At 38.6% G+C, this 25,252-nt stretch overlaps 1 protein-coding gene across 1 annotated transcript in view; it reads left to right on the forward strand.

Moving 5' to 3' along the window:
- Window positions 1-25,252, forward strand: part of TTC29 (tetratricopeptide repeat domain 29) — a gene marked incomplete at both ends in the record, with an annotated part of 250,407 nt that overhangs the window by 39,397 nt on the left and 185,758 nt on the right. The window contains one exon of the mRNA XM_079697160.1: window positions 744-929. Within this exon, the coding sequence (XP_079553286.1) occupies window positions 744-929 (186 nt within the window). The remainder of the gene's footprint in view (window positions 1-743; window positions 930-25,252) is intronic.

Genomic DNA, 25,252 nt, shown 5'->3' on the forward strand with positions numbered 1-25,252 from the left:
ATGCCACTTTGGGAAAAAAAAGGGGGGTTTAATAAACTGACAACTAATAAACTAGTAACTGAGTGAGAGGGATGACTAATATTAATGTATTTTCAGCAGAAAAAAATACTCATAGAAAAGATAAGCATAGAAATGCACTTTTCCTTAACATTGTTGGTAACTTGTATTGTCAGAAACAGCACTAGAAAGTGTAAGGAGGTTATGTGGTCATTGTGATCATCATTTCTTCTATCTATAAGCTGCATGCTTGCCTTTTCTTCTGGGTGAAAATACCTTGCTATTTTCAGATTCCATCTGCTTTCTTCATTCATCTTTTTGCCATGGTTAAGAAACATTGCTTTCTCTGGAATCTCTAAATACTTTTCATATCTTCAATGGGAAAAGTACTTGCTGATACCGCATACTCATTTCTTCCAAAAGAACTGAGCACATTGCTGGTAGATACCATTCTGGTTTTTTGCGTTATATAAAGACTCCTGTTTCAATCAAAGAGTATGTCAATTTCTAACAGGGTCTAAGATCTCCGAAAGAATTTTATTGTTTTTCTCATGTGCACATCCTTTAATTAATGTAATTATTTAAATAGTTAAAACATTAATTTTTGCATTTCCATTTTTTAAATGGTTAATCATGCTTTTAAGGAAAAATAGAAGTTAAATGTCACTATATTGGTTTGCCATTTGAAGGGATGTGCCTTGAGACATCTTTCTAATGCATTTTATGATGTTTTTCTCTCTTTGAAGAATACTTTGAAGAGGTCTATAATAACTTGTATGCTCTGGCCTGTTACTTCAATAATTCTGAAGACAAGTGGGTAAGGAACCACTTCTATGAACGATGTTTTAAGATTGCTCAACTCATCAAAATTGACGGTGGGAAGAAGGAAGCCGAGGCGCACGCACACATGGGGCTGCTCTTCGAGGAGGATGGTGAGTCGCCATTTGTCAGGCTGTTGAGGGGGCTTTGAAGCATCCCAAGTCCAGGCAACCAGAAAGCACATGGGGGTGGAGAAAAAGACCCGAGGCTGAGTAGAAGAATGTGAGTTACTGGGATTAAAAAGCGAAAGGGTGAGACTTTGGACTCACCCTCCATATTGCTACAGTCATACCTCTGCTGAGTGCTCAGCCTAGAGTTCCCAGCAGCGTCATCACAGAGAGAAAGCATCTTCCTCCAGGCCTCCACACACATCCTTCGTCCACATATGTGCTGCACAGTTTTGAAATGCTTTTCCTTTCTTACAGACCTGCTTGTTCATTTTAATTTGATTTCTCATGTATGAAAATGGGAAAAAGGAAAGGCACACTTTGTGATTGTCCTAGCGTCCCAAGTCCCATATATATAACCCATATAACTCGGGTACCACCCCGTTGTGATTTTTTAATAATTTCTGAAGGAAATATTCCTTTAAAAATAATGTCATTCTTAATAATGTTATCTTAAGCCAAAGTCTGAAAGGACAACAAAAATTCATTAGAAACATATTTTATTTGGTGGCTTAATAAGGATTGCAAACAGAAAGTTAAGAATTAAATTTATTTATAGAAGGATAGTGGGTAGATAGTATGCAAATAAAATATGTGAGAAGATAAAATATTTGCTCAGAAATAATTCTGTTTCTTCCTTCAGAACACTGTCTCATTTTCCACAAGAGTTTTGACTTTGGCAAAAGAGTTAAATTAGAAAATATTTATTATCTTGTGGCTAGAACTGCACAGGACTTTGAGAAGGGAGGGGAAAAGGTTTTTGTGCTTCAGGAAATTGCACATTGTAATCTACAGCATGGTCGGTGCTGTAACGTGGCTGATAGTCAGGGAAGCTCTTGAGTGATAGGTATGGGGAAGAACAGAACAATTCAAAGAAGTGAGAGATCGTACAAACTAGATCCAAGGAAGTCATGATGGAGTCAGAGGGACTGGTGGGGGATCTGGACGATGGGTGGACTTTAGGCGGGTAAAGAAACAGGAATATATTCTGTAAGAGGGAACTACATACTAAAGCATAATTAGAGAAACTGATAAGAGGAGCGACCTGGTTAAAGTGGAAAGTATACTTCTGAGCAGTGATGGGAACTGAGTATGGAAAGGCATACTAGGAACATGCCAGCGTTCAGAGTTTGGGCTGAACCAAACTCTATAGAGTTTGAGCTATACCTTCAGGCCAAGGAAAGGAGTGTGATGGAAGTCTGGCTGTGATACACCCTGTGGGAAGAGGAATAAGAGAAAGGGGGGATGGTTAGGAAGCTGCCCCACTAATTCAACCCTGAAGAAACAATCCAAAAATATTTAAGAGACTGTGTTTAAGTGTATCCATGGCAGTACAATTTATGATGTCTCAAAACAGGGGACTAGCAGCATTAAGCAACACCCATGCAACAGAGTTCTGTGCAGTCATGAAATTACAAACTAGAGCCAAATTCATTCATTCAACAAATATTTGTTTAGAACCTAGTGCCTAGGGATAAAACAGTAAACAAAACAGACGAAATCTTTGCCCTCCTGGCACTAGCATTCTACTGGGAAAAACAGGCCTTAACCACTCATAGCTATATAACATATGAAGTACTGGTACGTGCTGTGATGAAAAATAAAATACGGCAAAGGGGGCTTCCCTGGTGGCACAGTGGTTGAGAGTCCACCTGCCGATGCAGGGGACACGGGTTTGTGCCCCAGTCCCGGAAGATCCCTCATGCTGCGGAGCGGCTGGGCCCGTGAGCCATGGCTGCTGAGCCTGTGCGTCCGGAGCCTGTGCTCTGCAACGGGAGAGGCCACAACAGTGAGAGGCCCGCATACAGCAAAAAATAAAAAATAAAAAAAGTAAGGCAAAGGGATAGATAGTGGTTGCTACTTTACATAAGGTGTTCACCTTTTAGGTGAGGCATGAATAAAGTGAGGGAGTAAGCCTTATGAGAATCTGGAGGAAGAGGTTTTTAGAGAGAGGACATGGGAAGTGCAAAGGCCCTGAGGCAAGTACATGCTGAGCACTGTCTGGAGCCCAGTGAGGAAGGCTGGGGGTAGAAGGAAAGGAGCTAAGTTTAGACCAGGAGGCTTGGGATCACACTGGGGCTTGTAGGACAAGCTGGGGACTTTGGATTTTATTCTAAATTGTATAGGAAATCTCAAATGTATATTGATTTGAGAAAATGCTCATGATACGTTAAATAGAAAACAAGATTCAAAACACAATGTAAAATATCATTATATTTGGTATGTATCATATACCAGTGTGTTAACACAGTGGCTGTTTTTGAATGTGGAACCATAGGTGATTATAGAATTGTGTACTGAAGGGTTATTACTTACTATAATTGAGAAGTTACCTGTTAAAACTCTTAACCTATTGTTAAAAGTAGAGTTTAATGTTTCAATTTATAAAAATGGAATAAATTCTTGCTTAAGTAAAATTCAAAGTAAAACCTTTGCTTAAGCTTTTTTTTTTTTTTTTTTTTTTTTTTTTTGCGGTACGCGGGCCTCTCACTGTTGTGGCCTCTCCCATTGCGGAGCACAGGCTCCGGACGCGCAGGCCCAGCGGCCATGGCTCACGGGCCCAGCTGCTCCACGGCACGTGGGATCTTCCCAGACCGGGGCACGAACCCGCATCCCCTGCATCGGCAGGCGGACTCTCAACCACTGCGCCACCAGGGAAGCCCTGCTTAAGCTTTTTAAAATTATTATTATCATTTCATCAGTGATGTAAATACTTTTTTTAAGCTTTTAGAAATTATGAACTTCATTTTGAATGATGAGGATACTGTGGCACAAAGAAATTAAGCTGGTTAGTGGCGGGGCTAGTGTTAAGTCAGCTGGATTCAGAGCCTGTGCTAGCAGCCATTACTCTATGCAGACCAAGAATTGCTTTACTTTCATGATGTGCTAATGATGAAAATTCCTGAAAATTATACACTAAAGTATAGTTTAGCACTCTTTTGTTCTCTACTCTAGGAACATCCCTCAGTTGAAAAGAATAAGAATTGTTTTCAGTCTTATTTTGTTTTTATAATTGGAAGCATCAAATTCTCCAATTATGAGAAATCAAATAATGGAACTGTCAATTACTGGCTCCAAAAAAAGAAGTCACAAAATAAATAAGAAATAATATATGAAAATGAGGGCTGAAGATGCCAGGGCTACATTGATGAAAATTTAAGAGTGGCCTCAGTGAGATTCAGATAGCTATCATAAACATATTCTGAATTTTCCTGTAAATTTTATTTCTGATTTTTAAATTTGGTTTGATTTTTTGAAACTTTATTGCAGTAAAAAATGTATAACAGAATTTACCATCTTAACTGTGTGTAAGTGTACAGTTCGGTAGTTTTAAGTATAATCGCCCTATTCTGCAACTGGTCTCCAGAACTTTTTCATCTTGCAAAACTGGCACTCAATACTCGTTAAACTACAACTCCTGATTTCCCTCGCCTTCTGATTTTTTAAAATCTATGAATTTATTTCTATTGGAGGATTTATTCATTGCTTCCTTATTTATTTATTCATTCATCTATCCATTCACTCATTCAACAAATATTGGAGCACTTACTAATGGCTACTAATACGATTATTAACCATGGCACTGTATCATTTTAGTAGCTGAGAGTGAGGATGAGTTTGGGAAATGTGATCAGGGTGGGGCTGCTGTGATATTATCTTCCCGGGTCAGTGGCTTGCTCACAGTTAGATAACCCACTCCATAGCATGATAAAATGCACACAAATTCCATAATACGTAGAATGTTTTGGCTATAACCTTTTTTTTTTTTTTTTTTGCGGTGCGCGGGCCTCTCACTGTTGTGGCCTCTCCTGTTGCGGAGCACAGGCTCCGGACGCGCAGGCTCAGTGGCCATGGCTCACAGGCCTAGCCGCTCCACGGCATGTGGGATCTTCTCGGACCGGGGCACGAACCCGTGTCCCCTGCATCGGCAGGCGGACTCTCAACCACTGCGCCACCAGGGAAGCCCTAAACCTATTTTTAAGTTAGATTGTATTATTTTGTTTTGCAACCACTTTTTGAAAGATCTAAACTATTTTTCTATGGCCTTAATCAGTTCATTGGCCACAAGAACAATGCCTGTATTGTTTGATGGATAAAATGACAGAGTTGATGCTGATGGAAGTTCTAGAGATTGACTTTGAGTATCTGATGTACTTAGCAATGGTGAAAATTATCTCTGCAGGTTTTGTCATTTGGGGTAGAATTTTTATGAGCAGGGTAAACTAGGACTACTTAAGATATGTGGCTAGAGTGCAGTGAGGGCTCACCTGAATATGGGGGTCCCCCTGAGGTGATGTTGGTGTAGCTTCTGCATACCTGATCTGATTGGTCCAGACAAGGCCCACATATGGAGGCCCTGAAGCAACAGCTAGGCGGTAGCTGTGCTCAGGGGCAGGTGGCTTCCTCCTGGTTCCAGGGGTGCCCATTCAGATTTTAAAAGCAGGATACCAGCCGGCAGATAGCAAAGGGCAGGTTGTCAGGGCCCAGCAAAGCAGCTGTAGGCCAGGGCATGGCTCCAGCACCCTCAGGGAACTAGAGAGCAAATGAACATGAGCAGAAACCATGTCACAGGGACTGGACACCTGGGTGCAGTCAGGGCCAATGTTCAGCCCACGAGCACACATGGGACCAGAGCCCCCTGGCCAGAGTTGAGCACAAGCTCTAGTTCCCACTGCTGCTGAAGATGGTGCTCTAGTATGCAATGTGGCCTGACTTCTATTGGCGCAAGGGCTGGCAGTCCCATTCTTCAGGTGAAATATCTGCTGGGGTAGCAGGCGTGGAGTAGTTGTGGTCTGACAAATACTTGTAGCACATCAGTGACTGTATCTTCTTTCGGAATTGTCACCTATTTGGAAGGACAAATGGACAAGCGGTACTCACACCATGTCTGTGGAGCACTGGAGAAAGCTCTCAGACCCTGGACCTCAAAGAAATGTTCCCATACATTCTAGAGCAGCACACAGAGGTCTAGCAGGGCCAGTGTCAGAGCCTGGGAGAGAGAGGGTTTTTTAAGAGCCATGACTAGGGAAGCACCGACTTCCCCCCAGGTATGGTCTGCGGCCAAGGCAACAATAATAAGATGATGTAGCAGAACCTTAACTTCAATACTCTCTTGCCAGGTCAGTATTTAGTGGTTGGGTCAGGGGACTAGGGTCCAAGCCTTGCAGTTGCAGCTTTATTGGTGTGGAGCAAACCAAACCAGTGGCAGGGTTGATCAACTGGCATTCATAGTTGAGCAAGCACCAACACCTTTCACCTTCTCCCCTTCCATTGATTTAGGATCTGAGTCCAAGCCTTGCCTTTGACCAAATCAATGAACTTAGCACTGAGACTGGCTGGTTTCCACGGAGCCTTGTAGGAGGCAAGTCTGTTTTCTGCAGGGGCTAGCCTAGAGGATTAGTATCGGTCAGGGTAACCCTTGATTTCTGTCTAGCTTTTTGTTACGTTCCTTCCCCCCCAATTCAAAGAGGGGTGGCTTCTAAGTAGCATCTCTCACTCTGTCAGCAATCCATTCCATTTCAACCCATATGGGCTTGGGGTCTATACCTCCCATCCTGAGAGACCAGGAGGATGATTAGAAGTAGATGTTGGGTGACAACCACGGGTGCTGATCATATTCACTGAGAACAGGCAGGGGAAGGCCATTGTAGGTACAGCTTGGAAAATGCACATCTTCCAGGTCTGCAGGCCTTCGTCTGTGATTTTAGCACAGGGATTGAGTAAAGGCTAACCCAGATCTACAACACTGACCCCAAATTCTCCTAGTGACCGGGAACTTCTGAAGAAGAGTTCTCCTGGTTGGCTTGCTCAGTTCAGGGCCTAGAATTGATTGTTGCCAGGCAGGTCTTTGGACACATTCTAGATGGTGTATCCCAGTGTGATTTGCCAGGGGCTGGAGGGAACCAGCAGAAGAGCAGTGTTGTGACTATACAGTGGAATGGTCCCCCTCTCCCCTGATGCATCCAGTGGTGAAAGGCAGATACAGCAACAGATTTGTGGAGGCATCCACCACTGTAAGGGACCGTCTACCTTACAATCTTGATCTCATGGAAAGGAGTAGAATTTGGAAGTCCACTTATCCTGTCTTGCTCAGTCCTTCCCTAACACATGCTCCACCCATTTTTAGTGATCGTGGGGAAGATGCCCCCTTTCAATTTTTTTGCATGAATTTTATGAGGGGCAGTAGTTCAGCTTTCCTCTCAGTGAAGTATCCATCATGTATTAGGTCATTCCTTTCCGTATCACACACACACACACAAAGGAATTCTGTCACCGACAGTCTTAACCCCATAGGGTTCCCACTGCCAAGGATTTTTCAAGGCTAGTTCCTGCTAATGGTCACTAAGCATACCACCAAAGACTAGCTATTTTAAAGAACGGATTAAAGTAGAAGAGAAACAGTCAGTTATAGGAAGAGAAGATCCAATCTCAGTCCTAGAAGAATGCCTGCTAGACACTGGAATTGAGTGAGTGCTGTTCTTACCAACTAACTGCCCCCCAAATGGAGGTAGAAGCAGAGGATTCTACTAGCTCCACCTAGCCAGAGAGCAGGGCCAAGGGCAGACTGTCTACTCTGCTTGCCTTTAAATACCTGGACTAAAAAGACCGCTCCTAATTGAGGGATGTAGAAAATGCAAGGAAAACAAAACATTAATCTGAAGAACAAACCTGTAAATGTGATCATTTTAGAAAAATTCTTAATGTCTTCAGAAAGATACAAGTAGGAGACAGAAAGGCTTAAGGATAGAACCAAATGAGATGACAGTGAGCCCCAGATGAAATAAGGAAGGCTTTCTAAGAAAAGTGTTTGTAGAATTAAAATACAGAGCAGAAAAAGGGCAGGACTGGCCCAATGGAATATTGAATCAGTGGTGTTGAGGACAAGCTCAAAACATTTTCCCGAAATGCAAGTGAAAGACTAAGAAGTGAAAACAATGACATTATCAATATGGAAGTTTCTGAGGTAGAGTAGATGATAACCAAAATGAAAGTCATAACAAAAGACATTTTAAGAAAGCTTTCTTGACCCTAAAAAGATATGAATATTCAGATTGAAATGGCTCTTTATGCTCCAGTCAAAACTATAACGAAAAATCCATTGCTAGATAATTCTTGGGAATTTTTTGAGTGACTCAGATTAAGACAGACTCCCACCTGCATCCAGAGAAAAAGCACAGATTGCCTTCATTGGAACAAAAATTAGATAAGACTCATTTTTTTCTCCTTTGCAACAATAAGTGCCAAAAAAAAAAAAAAGTAGAGTCCAGGGGCTTTGGGGGTAGGGTAAAGAGAGTGGAATGCTATAAACTTGAGAACTGATAGTATGCTACAGAAGTAAGTTCTGTCCCATAAGAAGCAATGGGAAGGTATTCTTACTTATGTACTTCAGAAAGTACACTGTGAATGTAGTTTCCGTGTATGCCATATTCTACCTGCAGCCCAACAAGAGCTAAATCAAAATTAAAAATTTTAAGAAGAGGGAAGTCCTAATATCAAAGAACTGACAGTATACACTGGAACTGATTAAATGTCAATTCTACAAAAAATGTCAATAATTTTGGAAGTAGAATATACAAAGTATAAAAACTAAGTGTGATTTAAATTTTTCTCTTTATGATTTTCCAAACATTTTATGGTAATGTTAATTACTTCTGTATCTTATTTTAAAATTACATTTTATGAGAAACATTTAAAAATAAACTATGAAAAAAGTAGAAACTCGAGGCAAATATTTATTTCAGTCTTAGATGAGAAAGACCTTTGAAACGTGAAAGCAATGGAACAAAGCACAAAGAAAAATGATGGGCTTTATAGGAGAGGTAATTATAATCTTCTCACTGCTCCAAGTTCAGAACCAATTCCGAAGAAACATGGGAATCAGACAGATCATAATAGCTAAGGCTAGTTAGGGAACAGGGCTTATATCTGTTCAAATCAAACTCTATTATCTCGCAGAATTCATCGTAACCACCTAGTTACTGAAAGACTGGTCATGTTCAGACTCTTCTACAGGTTCTAAGACTGTGCCTGTGAACTTCAGCATGGAGCTTGAGAACAGAGTCCAGAGAGAATGAAAGTTCAAGATTTCACCAGTCAGATACATTGTTTTGCCTCCTCTGTGGTGAGAAGTGAAGAGGGAAGGAGAGAGGAGGTACACTCATGGAAACACGAGGCTAGCGGTACAGCATCCCCACTATCAGAAACAAACACTGAGAGAGTTGACATGTACTTAAAGAAAAAATTATTTATTAAAGACCTCATATAATTAAAGATAAACTAAAATTGGGAATTATTGGAAACATATAACAGGTTATTATCATTATTATATAAAGGACATTTACAAATTGGTAAGAAAAAACACTAACACACCAGTAGAAGAAATTAAACTGGGTAATAAACATTAAAATAAAAGCCAACCTTAATAATAAAAAGCACAAATTAAAGCACTAAAGATATGCTACTTTTCCCCTGTAATTTTCTAACAAGCATTTATTGTACTTCTACTATGTGCAAGATACTGGGATAAATGCTGGAAGTATATGGCTGAAAAAGATATTTATGGCCCCTTGATTCAGAGGCTTACATCTTAGTGGAAGAGGCAAGTCAATACTCTGATAATTACAGTAATCTGAGAGAGTCGGCTGTTAGGATAGGTACAGAATGTTTAAATGTTTAAATGTGCAGAGATAAATGTTTTCTATTTACTTATTGAAGAGAGCATTTAATGCTGTGAAATTTAAAAAATTTAAGCAGGTTTTTCACATTGTTGGTGATAGGATCAATTAGCCTGACATTTCTAGCAAACAATTTAGGATTACATATGTAGGAAAAAATCAGATATGAAGACAAAAATTTATGTGAAGGCATATTATATCTTTATACATGTATTATTGGTAATAATAAAAATAAACAATACAAATGTCCTACATTAGGGTAATAATCAATGGTGGTAGTTACACATGATAAACTCTTATCCAGCTAGTCAAAATGCTGTTTTCCATTGACTATAATGATAAGAACTACCACTTATTGAGCGCTATGTGTCAACCACTATAAAAGTGCTAATTCTGGACAATGGTCTATGAGCAGTCACTTCCAGGCTGAAACTTGGAGAAGCAGATATGAGTCCTCCCTACTATCTCTGTTTTTGCCATGGTGACCATGGAGGAATTGTGTTGAGATGGTGAAACCATGAGATGGAAGCAGCCAGTTCCCTGAATGAGCACTGGGTGACTCTAGAGAGTCACCCACCCTCAGTGGACTTCATGTGAGCAAGAAAACTACTTTGTCTAAGCCTCTGGGATTTCAGGGTCTATTTACTACGACAGTGTAGCCTAATCTAACTTTGACTGATACAATCTCCAACACTTATATGCCCTTATTTTGAATGAGGGATTTCACGAGTCCTCTGAGTGGTTTTTTGCTATTTCTTCGAAAATTTTACACTAAAGATTCCCTTTGGGATGTGATATATAATGTGTTTGTGCTTTTCTAAAAACTTCCATTTTAACAGTTTTAGACACTTTACAGATCTCTCAATTTACTATTATAACTTAGTCTTCCAAAAATTCCATTTTTATTTTTAATATAGAAAAAATATATGCATTTTTGTAACACATTTCTGTATCGTTTGAATATAATAGATGAGCAACATATTTATAATCCAAAAAATAAAAGTAGACAACTTTTTAAGCTCACTGATATAGAATGACTCCATCACAAGTCTACAATAGTGTTTTGCCTGCTATCCAGGGTCCTAGACTATTTCAAGATCCCATGATTATCATTATTTAATCCAGGAGGAAATAGTGGGTCCCTTGGCTGATCCAGTCTTGAAGTGTTTCCATCTGGAGCAGAGATTCAGTCCCTGATCATGGGTCTTGGAATTGGGATCCAAACTTGAGCTCTCTGACTCAGTTCTGAACTCTTAATTCCTCTCACTGAAGTCTCCTGGAAGCTCCTGCCAGGCTAACTCAGTAACTCAGTGTAGAAGAACCAACCATTAGAGCAAAGATGTCAAAGGCGCAGGCATAGCAGTTGTGATCGTCAACATTGAAAACTGCTCACAGACAATTCAGACGCTCGTCAAATGGAAACATTTAGCTGATTTAACAGATTCTGTAGATGCCTTATCTGAGAACTCAGGGGTGTCTGATCTGCTATCCCCAAGATAACCTACCCTGCAAGTATCTCTGCCATTCAGTCCCACTTGAACTATCATCTCAGGTAATTCATACAACTAGAAACATCTAGATATCTGTGGACATTCCCAGAACAGGCTTCCGTTGCTGAAGAACAGCTTTAGAGAGATGTGTTACCTGTAGATCCCCACCATGGGCACACAGACTCTCGTGTTCTGCCTGTAGAAACATTTGGTGGCCTCAAACCATGTCAGTATATCTGCTCAAAAGAAGAAAAATCCCTGTACCCCTGCTCACCACCTATTGTTCATGAGCTTCTATATCTTTTTTATTTTTATCTTCCAGCTGCCCCAGCCTTGGGGCAGTGATTCTGTGCAGGATGGTTGCCATTCTCAACCTAGTTTCTCAGGGAAGCAAATATGATTGTTAATATTGACTTAGAGAGCACTCTTATGAGACTGCTGAAATCCCAACACACGCATCCTGCCCCCGAAGCAGAAGTAGTAACGCCACCACAGATTATGGGCTGTGGTCAAAAGGAAATAGGCTGAGGGTCATGTGCTCCCTGAAGTTCTACAGCCTCTCTCTCCCACCTAGAAAGCACATTGGAATTCAAATAAAGAGGACTTTCTAAAAATGGATAATAACAGATCATCATTATATGTAAAAAAAGCAAACCATTCCACAAGTTTGGTTGCTTTTTGTTATAAAAATTATTGGCAGTGCCTTTTACAATTGATCATGACACAGAACTGGGCCTCAACATGGTCCAGAGTAGTTTCTAGCTCTGCTCGATCCATCCATCCCAAAGTTTGACTAATACACTTCTGAGACCCTTTTCATCATCACCACCATCCATCTGGCTTTCTTCCCTCCCACCTTCCCTTCTTTATCTCTCTGTGTACACTCCATATTTTCAAATCCGTCATCTGCCAGACCATGAGACTCCATCCTTCATCTGATGCCTCTTCCATTGGGTCCTTCAGAAGGTAAAGGAGCCCTCCAAACCACCCTGTCTCCTCTCTGCTTTGAGCTCAGATTTGCCACTGGCTTGGGCTCCCACACACACCTTACTCATAACTGTGTCTGTGATTCTAGTTGTCTCTGTGTTTGGTGGGGTAAGCCTTTTCACACCCAGCCTGCAGTCTCTTGTCATAGAGTCACATGTGCTGCACTGCTTGGCTTTCCTTCCCCAGTGTTGGTGCTGAATGGTTTTAGTAACTACACAGCCAAGACAGGACAAGTATTGCATGGGATGCTGGTACTTTCTGCTTTCTCATTTGAGAGAAAAATTTTCAATCCTATTTGTCACGAGTTGCATTGTGGAACCCCCAAAAGATGTTGAATTCTTAACCTTAACCTCCACTACCCATGAATGAGACCTTATTTGGAAATAGGATCTTTGCAGACAATCAAGTTAAGATGAAGTTATTAGGGTGGCCCTAATCCAATATGACTGGTATCCTTACAAAAAGGGGAAATTTGGGAACAAAGAGAGACATGTACAGAGAGAAGATAATGTGAAGATATAGAGAGAACACCATCTACAAACCAAGAAACACCTGCTACCAAAAGCTAGGAGGGAGACACTGAACAGATTCTTCCCCCACAGTCCTGAGGAGGAACCAGCCCTGCAAATCCACAACTTGATTTTGGACTTCCAGCCTTCAGTTTAAGCCACCCAGTTTGTGGTACTGTTATGGCAGCCTCAGGAAACGAGTACAATATTCAATGTAGTGTCAGTGACTTTTCTTTTTGTTTTTTTTCAGTGACTTTTCTTAACTAAAAAAAAAAAAAAAGATGTTATTTTAGGAAAAAATAAAGGAATATAATAATGGTGGAGTGATATGATTTGACATGTGAAAAATGTAATGTTCTTTCATTTTAAATTCTGACAGATAGAACATTTATTGTGAGAATACTGTCTAAAATAATATAAGGCAATTTTTAAAAACTTCTTAATATCTGATGTAAACAATCTCTTCCAAAGTTTTGGCTTTTTACCTTATTCTATATTCTATTATAAATATCACTTCATTTGGTGGATACTTTTATTCTTTAGCATTTGAAATGAAGTTTATCATCACAGTATTCAGTTCTCCAAAAAAAGATTAAAATACAATAATATCATTAAAGATTTTAATATCATCAAAGATGCCACATCAAAATTGATGGATATTTCATGGTAATTTCTATTTTGTCATGGAATAATGTTTACCAGTTTCTTAGAAAAACAGCCTTAATAACTAAAAGAAATGCAAAGGATATATCAGTTTTTAGTGTGGTGTTTTATTTTCTCTTTCATTTTATTAAAAATTAATAGAGATGTAAGCACTGTTGAGAAGATTTAAAACCCATCAAATACACAAAATCTCAACTGAGGCGACCCCAGAGAAGGGCACCGATGGTGTGGAATGGCAGGAGGTATTTTGCGTTATATGCCATTTTGCACTATTAGAATTGATTATCTTGTGCATGTGTTATTTTTTAATAGGGGTGGGGGGGAACTAGCTAATTTTAAAGATTTCATTGAATTAAAAAGTATTGAAAAGGACAGAAGGTTTTTACAGTTGGTAAGAAAAAAAATGGTAATGATTAAAGAACTATTAGAGACCCAATGATATTATTATCATGTAGAAAAGTGGGGGTAAATGTTAATTATTGATGGTTTTTCTGATAGCAAGGGAAGCCCAAATCTACAGGGATATTAGAAATATGGAACAAAAGCTTTTATAAAGACATAAGTTGGAAGCCTGCAAATTCATAACAGAGGTTAAATTAGTGATGGTTGATTGACGTTGGATGACTATCTTGGTCTGCACAGTTAACCTAACAACATTTGAGCATCAGATTAGAGATGAAATCTAGCAGAGAAAAAACTGTTAGATTGGGCAATAAACTTAGACTCTCTTTGGACACTGCCATTTGCTAAGTAACTATGTGTATCTGGATAAGTTACTTAATCACTGTGGATCTTGCTCTCCTCGTCTGTAAAATGAGGCAGTAGGAGCAGATGCTCTTTGCTCTGAGTTCACTTCCAGCTCTGATTTTTGTGGTCACTTAAATGTCTCCTGAAAGATCAGTCCTTAAAAACTGTCAACTTCTTTACTTTTCCTTCAGAACATTAAGCCTATCTGGAGACGGGAGGTCTTGCTTCCATGAATAACTTCCTGCTGCCTTTCAAAGTGGTAGGATCACTTTTGTTTGTGCAGTAGGTGCTTAGTAGGTATGTATTCTCTTGGTCTCGAGGGCTTGCAGGCTTCTTATGCTTATCCTTGTTGTACCACTTGGATGCTGGGCTACTGCATACAAAAGAGGAAACCCTTTGAAGGGTAGTAGCTTGGGTGGGAAATAGAAGAGAATTATTCTCTGAGGCATTAATTTTATATGTGTTCATGATTCCTGCAGTTGATGTTCAGGAAGGGATTCTATAAGGGTGGCCCTAAGGGTCAGGAAAAACCTTTTCTATGGATTAACAGGTAGATATGGATTTAGTAGATTGTAAAATTGTTCTCAATTGTTGAAAACTGGGTTGGGAAATTATGTTGTTTAATTTTTTTAGATGAATGAATGTTAGAGCCATATTAGGTCTTAAAAGTCATCTATTCCAGACTCTAATTTACTAGATGAAGAAGCTGAAACAGAGTAATGAAACAATTTTGCCATGGCCACGTATTTTGTTAGTAGCAGGCACAAGACTTGGATTCAGAGTTCTACATTCATATCAGCTCCCTCTTCCCTCTCTGTGTCATACTCAAAACAAATACACACAAACATCTCTATATGTGCAAGGCTCTGCAAACTGATTTAACTAACATTTAGGCAGACATAGGACAAATCAGACGTATCTGCAATGTACATAATGGCAGTCACATATAGAAAGGTGTATTAGTAGATATAGATGATACAGATGTCATGCTTTCTCTCATGAATGAGGTAGGAGATATTATTCCCATTTCAGATTTGCAGAAGATAGGATTCTGAGAGGCTAAATGACAACTAAAGCCTGTCACAGCCAAGACGGGACCCTGTGTCCTCAGATCTTTGGTTCAGTGTCTTTCCCACTCCCCAACAACACCTCCCTAGACAAAGGTTTGCTCAGCGGACACCTCACAAAGTTGACCTTCTGGGTTTATTTTTCCTTCATTTATTTTTACTTAGATTGTCACAAGAAAAGGCTTCTGAAAAAAAATCTGGCCCTCACAAAATTATGAATAAAAAAAATGTATCTCCTTTTCTGTGTCCTCTGTCATTTGCCAACTTGTCCAACCGTTTGCCTCCATGGTCCTTCCCCAGCCCTACCCCTCCAGATGCCCTGTAGTGCTCAGTGAGAAGCCCATTCCATCAGGGACTACCAGTGACATGACCCCCTCATGACTTAATCTCCGCTGCCATTTTAGCCTATCCAGATTACGCATATAAAAGGATGGTTCTCTAAGAAAACTAAATCCATAAAGGCTAATACTGTATAGAGGGCCTTCCAAATATGGAGAGCAAAGTGGAAAAGAAAATGACTAGCAAACTGAGTGAGTGGGGACCGGAAGGCTTGGGTGGCTTTATAACAAAGCTTTTTGTCATTTGGTGGAATCCATGTATGAATTAGGTTGTCCAGTAATTGTGGTGGGGTAGCCTAGAACTGGGGGAACTAAAAGCAGGAGAAGATTAAGGAGGCATTAAGACTGGTAAGGAGTGAGCCAGTCTGCTGGCTGAATCGATGGAAAGGATGACTTCCAGACATTTCAACAGAAGAAACAGTATTCAGATATGGAGTAGGGGGTCAGAGAAAGGATAAAAAATAACTTTATATGCAGCATATATTACAAAGAAATTAGTAGGTGTAGTCTATGTAATGAATACATCAGTTGGTAAGGAAAATGTTAAGACCACTGTTATGAGTAGAAAAGGGATACAAACAGATCATTTGCCAAAAAGGAAATATGATATGTAATGAACATACAGGAGAATAACTAACTACTCTAAAAATCAGTTTGAATAATTGTGAAATATTTGTAAAATGCAAAAACAAAGCAATCATGGTTCGTTAAAATAATACTTATGTGTATTGCTGGTGATAATATGAATCATTTAAATGGTTTTGGACAGTAATATGGCAATGCATAAGAACTACAAAATTTTCCATACATCTTTATCTATTAATTTCACTTGTAGAAATTTAAAAAAAAATAAATATAGAAAAATACATGAAGGGGTTCATTGAAACATTATTTATAGTGGAGAAATATTCTAAATATAAAAGCACTAGACAGATGATTAAAGTATACAACCCCCCACAAAAAAAATATTGTGCAGCCTTTTATAATGCAGTTATGGAAATATTTAATATGGAAAGTAATAGTTCTAATAAAAAAATTTAGATAAACAAGCTAATTATAGTAATCTCTTTATAACTGTGTAAAAATTATGCATGGATAGGGAGTAGAATGATGCTTGACCAAAATAAAAACATTTTCATTGACTGATTATGTCATTGTTAGTAATTTTTAAGATTTTTCCACGTAGTATTTCATTCATGCTGATGTAATATTTTTGCCCATAAAACAAGTAAAACACATACTGCATTATGCTTTTGCTAAATATCACTTTTGTGTTTTACTCAATTATATTTTCAAAATTCTTTGTATTTTGGGTCAGTGTTTCGGAGACTGATCATCCCATTTGCCCAAGAATCAGGGGGTTCCCAGGACTCCACACTTTTGGGGTAGGAACAAAAAATGTCCTGGCAAACCTGGAGGAATTGGTCATCCTAAATATAGTGAAGACTAAAATTTTTCTTTTGTCTTTCTAAACCTAGTAGTTTATTCATATACCAAACAGTGGTGAGAAAATGACGTCTTTGTTATTTGCTATTAATAGATTTTGACAAGCATGATATGGTTATTTTTGGTTTTAAACAACTTTTTTTTCTATTTAAATTGCTATCATATTTTAAAATTTGTAACAATGAAGCTTCCATTACATACAGAACACTGTAAGAGAAAACAGCATTGAATCAACAAAGGACATCATATTCAATGTTTATCCTTGAAAATAGATTCACTGGTGGACACTGTGGATATTTCAAAGCAGGAAAAACAAACAAAAACCAACTCTACCAAAACCTCCCAATGGTTGCCACTGAATCATGACCAGAACTCTTGCCGGCTTTCCTGCTGGCCTCTTTAAGTCCTACTGGACTTGCCCTACCTGTTCATACCTCTAGTACAACTCTGCTTGTTCATTGGGAACATTTTTTTCCTCTTCATAGTTAAAAAAATAAGTCCTGTTTGTTTGTTTTCCCCCACTTTTAAACTGCTTCTAATTTAGCATCTTCAAGTTTCCCTTTGAAGGAAACTTTTCCAAAAAGATTCTCTGGAGGAGCAAAGGTGTTATTCCATTGAGGTTTCCTAGTAACAGTATGAAGTAAAGCCAATCCAGAAAGTGTCTAAGTATGAGCATTGATTACCCTCACACACCCACCCGTCACTAAGGCTCTTGGGTTGACTGCAGGCCTGTTGAAGTATCTCCCCTTTAATCTCTCCAAGATTGTAAGACTTGCTACTTCCAGGATTTCATTTTCCAGGTAAATTCCAAAAATGGATTTAGAAAGTGGGCACTAGTATATGTTTTCTAAGGGGCATCTGATTTGATCAGTATTAGAAACTGAGTCACTCTATATTTGAATAAAAGTGAACGTCATAAGTTCACTTTTAAAGTTAAAAAAAAGTTAAAAGTTTTTTTTTCAGAAGTTAAGTGAATTAGCATCGCTATTTCTACATAAATTAACTGTCACTTTTAAGGGCATGTCAGTTTATTCTCCATCTACTATGTGTACACGTTCCTAAGACCTTATAGTATTTAATGAAGAGATCCTTTTTAAGTATTGATAGCCACAAGAAAATTATTCCATGTTTGATCTGTGTTAAAGAATCAAAGTCCAAGATCTTTGAATGGAACTTAGAATAAAAATGTAATTAGGTTACATCCCTAAAGTCTGATATATCTTTAAACAAGACTGCAAATGAAACTTTATTAGAGCTTCAAATGAATTATTTCATTGCCTTTTTTTAATTCATTTTTTTCCCCTTCTCTTTCATGTCTGTGTTACTGACATTGTGGCTTGTATTTTACCTGTCTTTTTCAGGGTGTTTTAATTATTTACTGCTTAAGGAGTAGCACGCAGAGGAAGCCTCATTCAGAGGTGCCTGCTCTGTAGCGGCTTTCTCTTTTTCAAAGCTTTGCAAGGAGGTCTTGAATCGCTGCACTGAGCCTGCAGTTCCTGCCCCACTGATTCACCCTTCTGGACTCAGTATCTCCTCTGACTCTCTGAGAAGAGACACTGCTCCTAGGAGGTACCACTCACCAAGAGTGAGAGGGGTGCTGGGCGCAAGTTCGATGAAGTGTGCTGTTTCCAACTAGTGTCTTAAAAGGCTTTCCACTTGAATAAGTGACACTGTTGCATAACATTTTGACGTTGAAGCATTCCACACAACAGGCTCATCCAGATATGGCTCCAAATGGCAAACCTGAAAAAAAGTAGATAAAATGACATGAAAACTTACCGAACGTCCACAAAGCACCAGGCACGCTGCAGGGTGCTGACGCAGTTCTTTTAGTGCCTGTTACAGCCATACCCTGAGGTTGGCATTGCTGTCCTTGTTTCAGAGCCCTTAAAGAAAGGGTGCAAGGAGTCCAATGATATCATGGTGCTCAGGTTTAAACCTTGGCCTTTACTTTTAAGTCAAACTGTCTTCCTTGGACAGTTTCCAAAGAGGGCTCACCCTGAGCAGATAAAGCCATCATGAGCTTTGGGCATCAGCTCTGCCACCTGCTTGGTATGTGACATTTAGGCAAGAGAACCCCTGAGGCTCATTTTCTCCATCCCTAAAATGTAGATACTATTATCACGTATATGTGGCATCTAAAAAAATTAACAAATAACAATAACAAAATAGAAATGGACTCACACATACAGAGAACAAACTAGTGGTTACCAGTGGAGAGAGGGAAGGGGAGGGGGCAAGAGAAGGGTAGGGAGTTACGAGGTACAAACTACAATGTACAAAATAAATGAGCTACAAGGATATATTGCACAACACAGGGAATATAGCCAATATTTTATAACATTAAATCTATAACAATTTGGAATCACTCAGTTGTACAACTGAAACTAATATAATATTGTAAATCAACTATACCTCAATAAAAAATACATAAAAATTTAAAATAAGATGTAGATACTTATATATGTATATATATACACACACACACACACATCTATATCAGTTACTATTCATGCTAGGCACATGGTGGGAAGGGCTCCACTACCATTATTTTTCTCCCTCCATACTCACCTAAATAGATTACTTTCAGTTAATTAGGTTTTTGTAATATCCAAAATTAGCACATGCATGTTGTCAATCAGAGCGACAAAGTAAAGAAGTTAATATCCTCACTCTCCACCATCTCCCATAAGAGAATCAACACTGATACTTCGGCAAATATGCTCTACACCTTTCTCTTTGCTCATATAAACATATAGTACACACAATCAGAATGTGGTTGATTTAAAATCATGAGCAATCTATAATTCAGGCAAGAATTACATTATTGATTAAGTCCAGAGCAATATAATTCATTAGCTGATCTAATGTCAATATTGACTTTACATCTCCTCAGACTTTTACGCTTGTCGACACTTTTTACTTAGTATTTTGAGATGAGGTGGAATGTTTATAAGCTTTTTAATGGCTAGTATTAATTTCCTATTGTTTATTCATTATACAAGTGGTTTACATTTTTTAAAATTATTTGAGTGATTTCAATACTTCCAATTGTGAGCATTTAAAAGCAAAACTGCCCAATGCTTAATCCTTAGAAATTATAACACTTGGATGGAAACTACCATCTGAGGTTTAGTATGACAAGTTTATTGTGACAAGTTTGGGCACCGTGTCTATGCCTGACCACAATTCAATAACCTAAAATCACAAACAAGAACAATTAATAACAGTTCCTCCAGAATATTTGAAAAGTCCAGACAAATTTTCTGGAATTTAAAAATTAACTCACCAGTATTGCCAACATCAGTGATAAAGCCTTTGGTGAGTTTCACCCACACCTGTCTTCCTGTCTTCCTGGGATCCTTTTCATTGTCTGGTTTAGTGACCTGTACTCTTTAACAGGGACATGATAGCATTCCTGTAATGTCTATCTGAAATCTTTGCTCAAAATGATAAAGGATTCCATTTTTTAAATAACACTTTAAATTTCTTCTAAGTATCCCAAAGCAGCTACTCAAAAGTATGGGCACATTTTCTTCCCAGTTTATTAGGGATGCCATTGAGTTACAGAAACCAAATCTTTGTTTTCCAGCATTCCATTTTGCAATAGTGTGCAGTGGGTTATAGTACAGAGCAAATCTCCCCTGACGAGAGATAAACCCTTGAAAGTGATAGTTTCCATTGGGAAGTATGACGAGCCCTTAATATTTCAGCGTGTCTTGTGCCGTTATAATGATCATAATTGAATGTTACAACCTAAAGATAATATAAATTGCTCATGCAGTTAAACTGAAATGGAAAGCAATGTCTTTTGTTTTTTTAAAAAAGGCAATAACATATTTCTCTTTTTGCTACTGTTCAATTTGCTTCCAGCAGATTTTATGTCTACGTTGCACAGAATAGTAACTTAACCGCCGAAGATGTCCAGGAGCTCCAGATTAAAATGTAATATAATATAATATACAAAAAGCTTTATTGTTCCTTTAGGTTGTTGTTTTAAACCAAAGTGGAATATTTCCCTAAATTCTTCAACAAATGTGCACCATTTACAACTAAATATGCTTATGACTTATACCAGGGCTGCTGAAGAAATAGGCCTTACGGACCTGTCAAATTATTTTCATGCAATTTTTCCTGTAGCGTTATTTTTACTGGCAAGTGTGCAAGTTGATAGAAAAGGAAATAATTAGCTATTTTCAGAATTGCTGATGCATGGAGCTAAAGCAGGCCCGCCTGTGCATCTTAGAGACTGTGACATTTGAAATTACCTGAACGATACCAGAGCCATTTTTGGACATAATTAACACCTTGCCTAATTAATGTCAGGTCTAGACAGAGTCACACTCTATTTAGGAAATTTTATTTCAAACTTGGTTACGCCTTTATTATATTGCAAACTTTAGATTTGTTTGCTGTTTTCTTAAGTGGAGCAACTTCTTTCTTTTTTTTTCTTTTCCCTCCCCCTTCAAGTAATCAATGCACTGCTGAACGAGTTCATTTTAATGCACTCAATCATGCCTCTAATGTTCGTAGCTTACGGGCGCAAGCATCAGTAATGCAGGAATGTTATATGGCTTTAGTTTGGGCCATTTCATAAAATATTCATGGAATCAAAAATGTGCATCAAAATAGCGGCTGGGAGAATTACATTTATGTTCCTGCTTTTATGGCAGCTTCACATTTAAACCCATTTGTGTTAATATCTAGTCAATCTTCCTACTTAAAAAAAAAAAACTAAAATGGGAGAGATCATATACATTCTCCTTTGCTTAATATTTGTTCTAGACATCTGCTGTGATACAACAAATATCTATAAACTTTCAGAGATGTTGTACCAGGGAAGAAGGGTAAGCAACTTGGGTAATACCCAAATGTATAAAATCTTATTTTCTCTGCGTAGTATTTATCTTAACATCGTACCAGACATTTTGCAGTTTACAACATTGTTTGGGTTTTGTTTGTATTTTTAAATAAATGGCTAGGTTTCTTGTTTATGTGGTCTTTAGGTAAAGTGAAGCTCCTTGGTAGTAGTTTTATTTTAAGAGTACACTTTCTTTGGGGTGAAAAACTATAAATGCATACAACGTTGCCATTTATATAGATGTTATATCATTGTTTAAAAAAAGCAAAAGCAAACCAAAAGAAAAAAACAACACCTGAGACTGAGGCTACTTCCATCCATTCCTGGATTTTTGTCTTACACAATTGTTCACAGTGTGTCTCCCATGATGTGCTTTCTGATACTATCTCGTGTTCTTGAGCTAAATCCATTACTGATGGTATTGGTGGAAGGTCACCTCCAGTCGCTCCCACAAAACATCTTGGCTCCATTTTCTTCCCTGATTCACTTGAAATATTAGTGGACACTCTGGATTTTTTTCTTAGCATAGAACCAGGCACTTAGCTGAACAACGGTTAGTGTGCCTTTCTTATCACAGTTACTCCTGTGATGTTTGTTACTCATACTGATGGGTAATTCCTGGTGCAACAAGATAAAGCTCATGTCCCCTCAGGAGACCTTTAACATCTATGAATGTGCCCTTCTCTTTTCTGTTTTCAGTAAACTTTTACTTTTGTGATAGCTTGGTGTAATTCTTCTTCTTCTCTCTGCCCTCTTTCTCAATGAAAAATAATGTTAACACCTGTGAATTCCAGAGAAGGACGATTATCTAGACGCTTGTCCTTCAACAAGATTGATGGTGGGATCTGGGAATCTTGTCTGGTCCTGATATATTAAAGTTTATTTGGTAACAAAGGGCAGACAACACATGAACACCGTGAAGAAGCTATAAAGGTTTGCCATGAGCCAAATTTGAAAATCTGGTTTATGATCTTCATTTGTATTTACATGTGTCAGAATGATCACTACATGGATGACCACTTACAACATTTCTCTTAGGTATATTAAATTTAAAAATTTCAGATAAAAACAGGATGCACTATGTCTTAATATATATCTAGGGCTTCCCTGTTGGCGCAGTGATTGAGAGTCCGCCTGCCTATGCAGGGGACACGGGTTCGTGCCCCGGTCTGGGAAGATCCCACATGCTGCGGAGTGGCTGGGCCCGTGAGCCATGGCCGCTGAGCCTGCGCATCCGGAGCCTGTGCTCTGCGACAGGAGAGGCCACAGCAGTGAGAGGCCCGCGTACTGCAAAAAAAAAAAAATAATAAATAAATAAATAAATAAATAAATATCTAGTCAATAGTAATATGAGTCTTTACTCAGAAAATAAGAAAATCTTTAAAATCCTGTTCACAGTTAGAAATATAAATTGCATGGAACTGATATCATTGTTAATCATGCTTAAAGGGAAATACTTGCCTATTTAAACTACTATGCTCCCTTCATAGTGTAGACATATTTTAATATTTTTAAATCAAATATTATACCATATTATAATATGTACTTTCAAATTCTGACCAGCCTTTAGAAATTGCAGCCTGGTCATTTGTGTGCTTCTGATTATTTGGATCAAATCCTTGCTGGCTTACTTACAGTCCTATTTGCCACCAAATAACTTTAGAAACGAGTCCCTACATCTGAGAAGGGCTGGAAAACTCTTCTTCTTCTACGTAGTCACCTTGGTTTAAAACAGTGCTGATCACCACTATATATAAAATAGATAACTAGTAAGGGCCTACTGTATAGCACAGGAAACTCTACTCAATATTCTTTAATAACCTGTATGGGAAAAGAATCTAAAAAGAGTGGATATATGTATATGTATAACTGAATCACTTTGCTGTGCACCTGAAATTAACACAACATTGTAAATTAACTAGACTCCAATAAAAATTTTAAAATAAATAAAATTTTAAAACCACGCTGTGCTGATCAGAATCCCCAGTGACCTCCTCTGTGGCAAAGTGGTTAAGCAAGGGGGCATGAAACCATGAATAACCTGTGACCACAGGTTAGGACTAAGTATGGGACATCTTAGGTGCCTTCACCCCATGATGTCACCTCAAGGTTTAGGTTAGAGAATTTAGATGCAGGTTACAGAGCTGTTTTTACATCAGACTCCTTCAGGAAGACCAATGAGAAGAACATCAGTGGCCAGTATCTGTTCTTTCATGTTGGAGGATCTTGTGATTGCCTGAGTAGAGTCACAGAATTATAGAACTTGTAGAGACTAGAAATCACATAACTCAAGCATTGTTTTTAACTTCAGATATTCATGTCCAGAGAATCTAACTTACTCCACCCAAGTTTTCTGACTTGTACCTAATGTGGCAGAACTAAGCTGTGTGGGCGTTTGGTGATCCTGTGTTTAAATCCTAACCATCACTTTTTAGCTATTTGGGTCATTTAATGTTTGTGAGCCTCGGTTTTCTCTTTGGTGCAAAAGAAAAGTCATATTTACTGCACAGTTTTGGAAGGTTAAATAAGACAATGTCTGGGGAAAAAAACGTTCCATTTTGACTAGCACCCAGTAGACCTTCAAGAAATAGTAGCTCCCTGTTCCTTTTACCCAAGCATCTTGGACTGCTCCTTCCTCATGGCAGACTTCAAATATATCCTCGTAAGAGCTGAACCTTGGCAGCTAATCATGGCCTAAGCAGTACACTGATACTAGTCCCAAGTGCTCAAGCAAAAATCAAACTCAACTGAAAAGTCTGTTTCTCAATCATTCCAAGGCCCCCTTCCATAGTGGCCAATTGAAACCAATGTCCTGAGAACCTCTCATTTCATTTCTGCTTAGCCTGTGCAGGAAACCTAATCACATCAGTAACACAGAGGGAAGTCTGGCTTGTTTGGAATACAGAGACATGGTCCCCACCTTTGTCTCCCCCCTTCCCCTCCTCAGCCCTCTCACCATTTCCTCCACATATCCTTTCCCCACTTTCACCCTCACCTCCCCTTACCTCCCCTTTCTTCCACCATGTGGATCAAATCTTGGACCCAGCTATCAGTTCTCATATGCTATTTACATCATTATGCCTCATTTGCATCTCATTGTAATTAGTCGGGTTATCCAAAGCTTCATCTCCTGGCTCTCCTCCTGGAATTCTTAGTGAATCTGTTATTTTATAACACACTTTTGGACCCTCTTTCCATATGGTTACTGTGTGTGACCACAGATGCTGTTAGGCCCTTCCTAGTCTCCTTATGGTCCCAAGTTTTTCTGGAACTATCTGGTTTACTCACAGTTCCCTGTATCCACTTGTCCCTATTCACATGACCAAAAAGAAATATGTAACCATACTTTATAAATAGATGGATGCTGGATAAAAAAAAAAAGAACTCTTGTATACATCTTTCCAGGGATACAGAGCTATACTTTACAGGCAGAAATATAGTTAAGAGAGGAAACATAACACACATATATGTCAACGCTCCATTCGA

The sequence above is a fragment of the Hyperoodon ampullatus genome (genome assembly GCF_949752795.1).
Source record: "Hyperoodon ampullatus genome assembly, chromosome: 1".
Taxonomy (NCBI): domain Eukaryota; kingdom Metazoa; phylum Chordata; class Mammalia; order Artiodactyla; family Ziphiidae; genus Hyperoodon; species Hyperoodon ampullatus.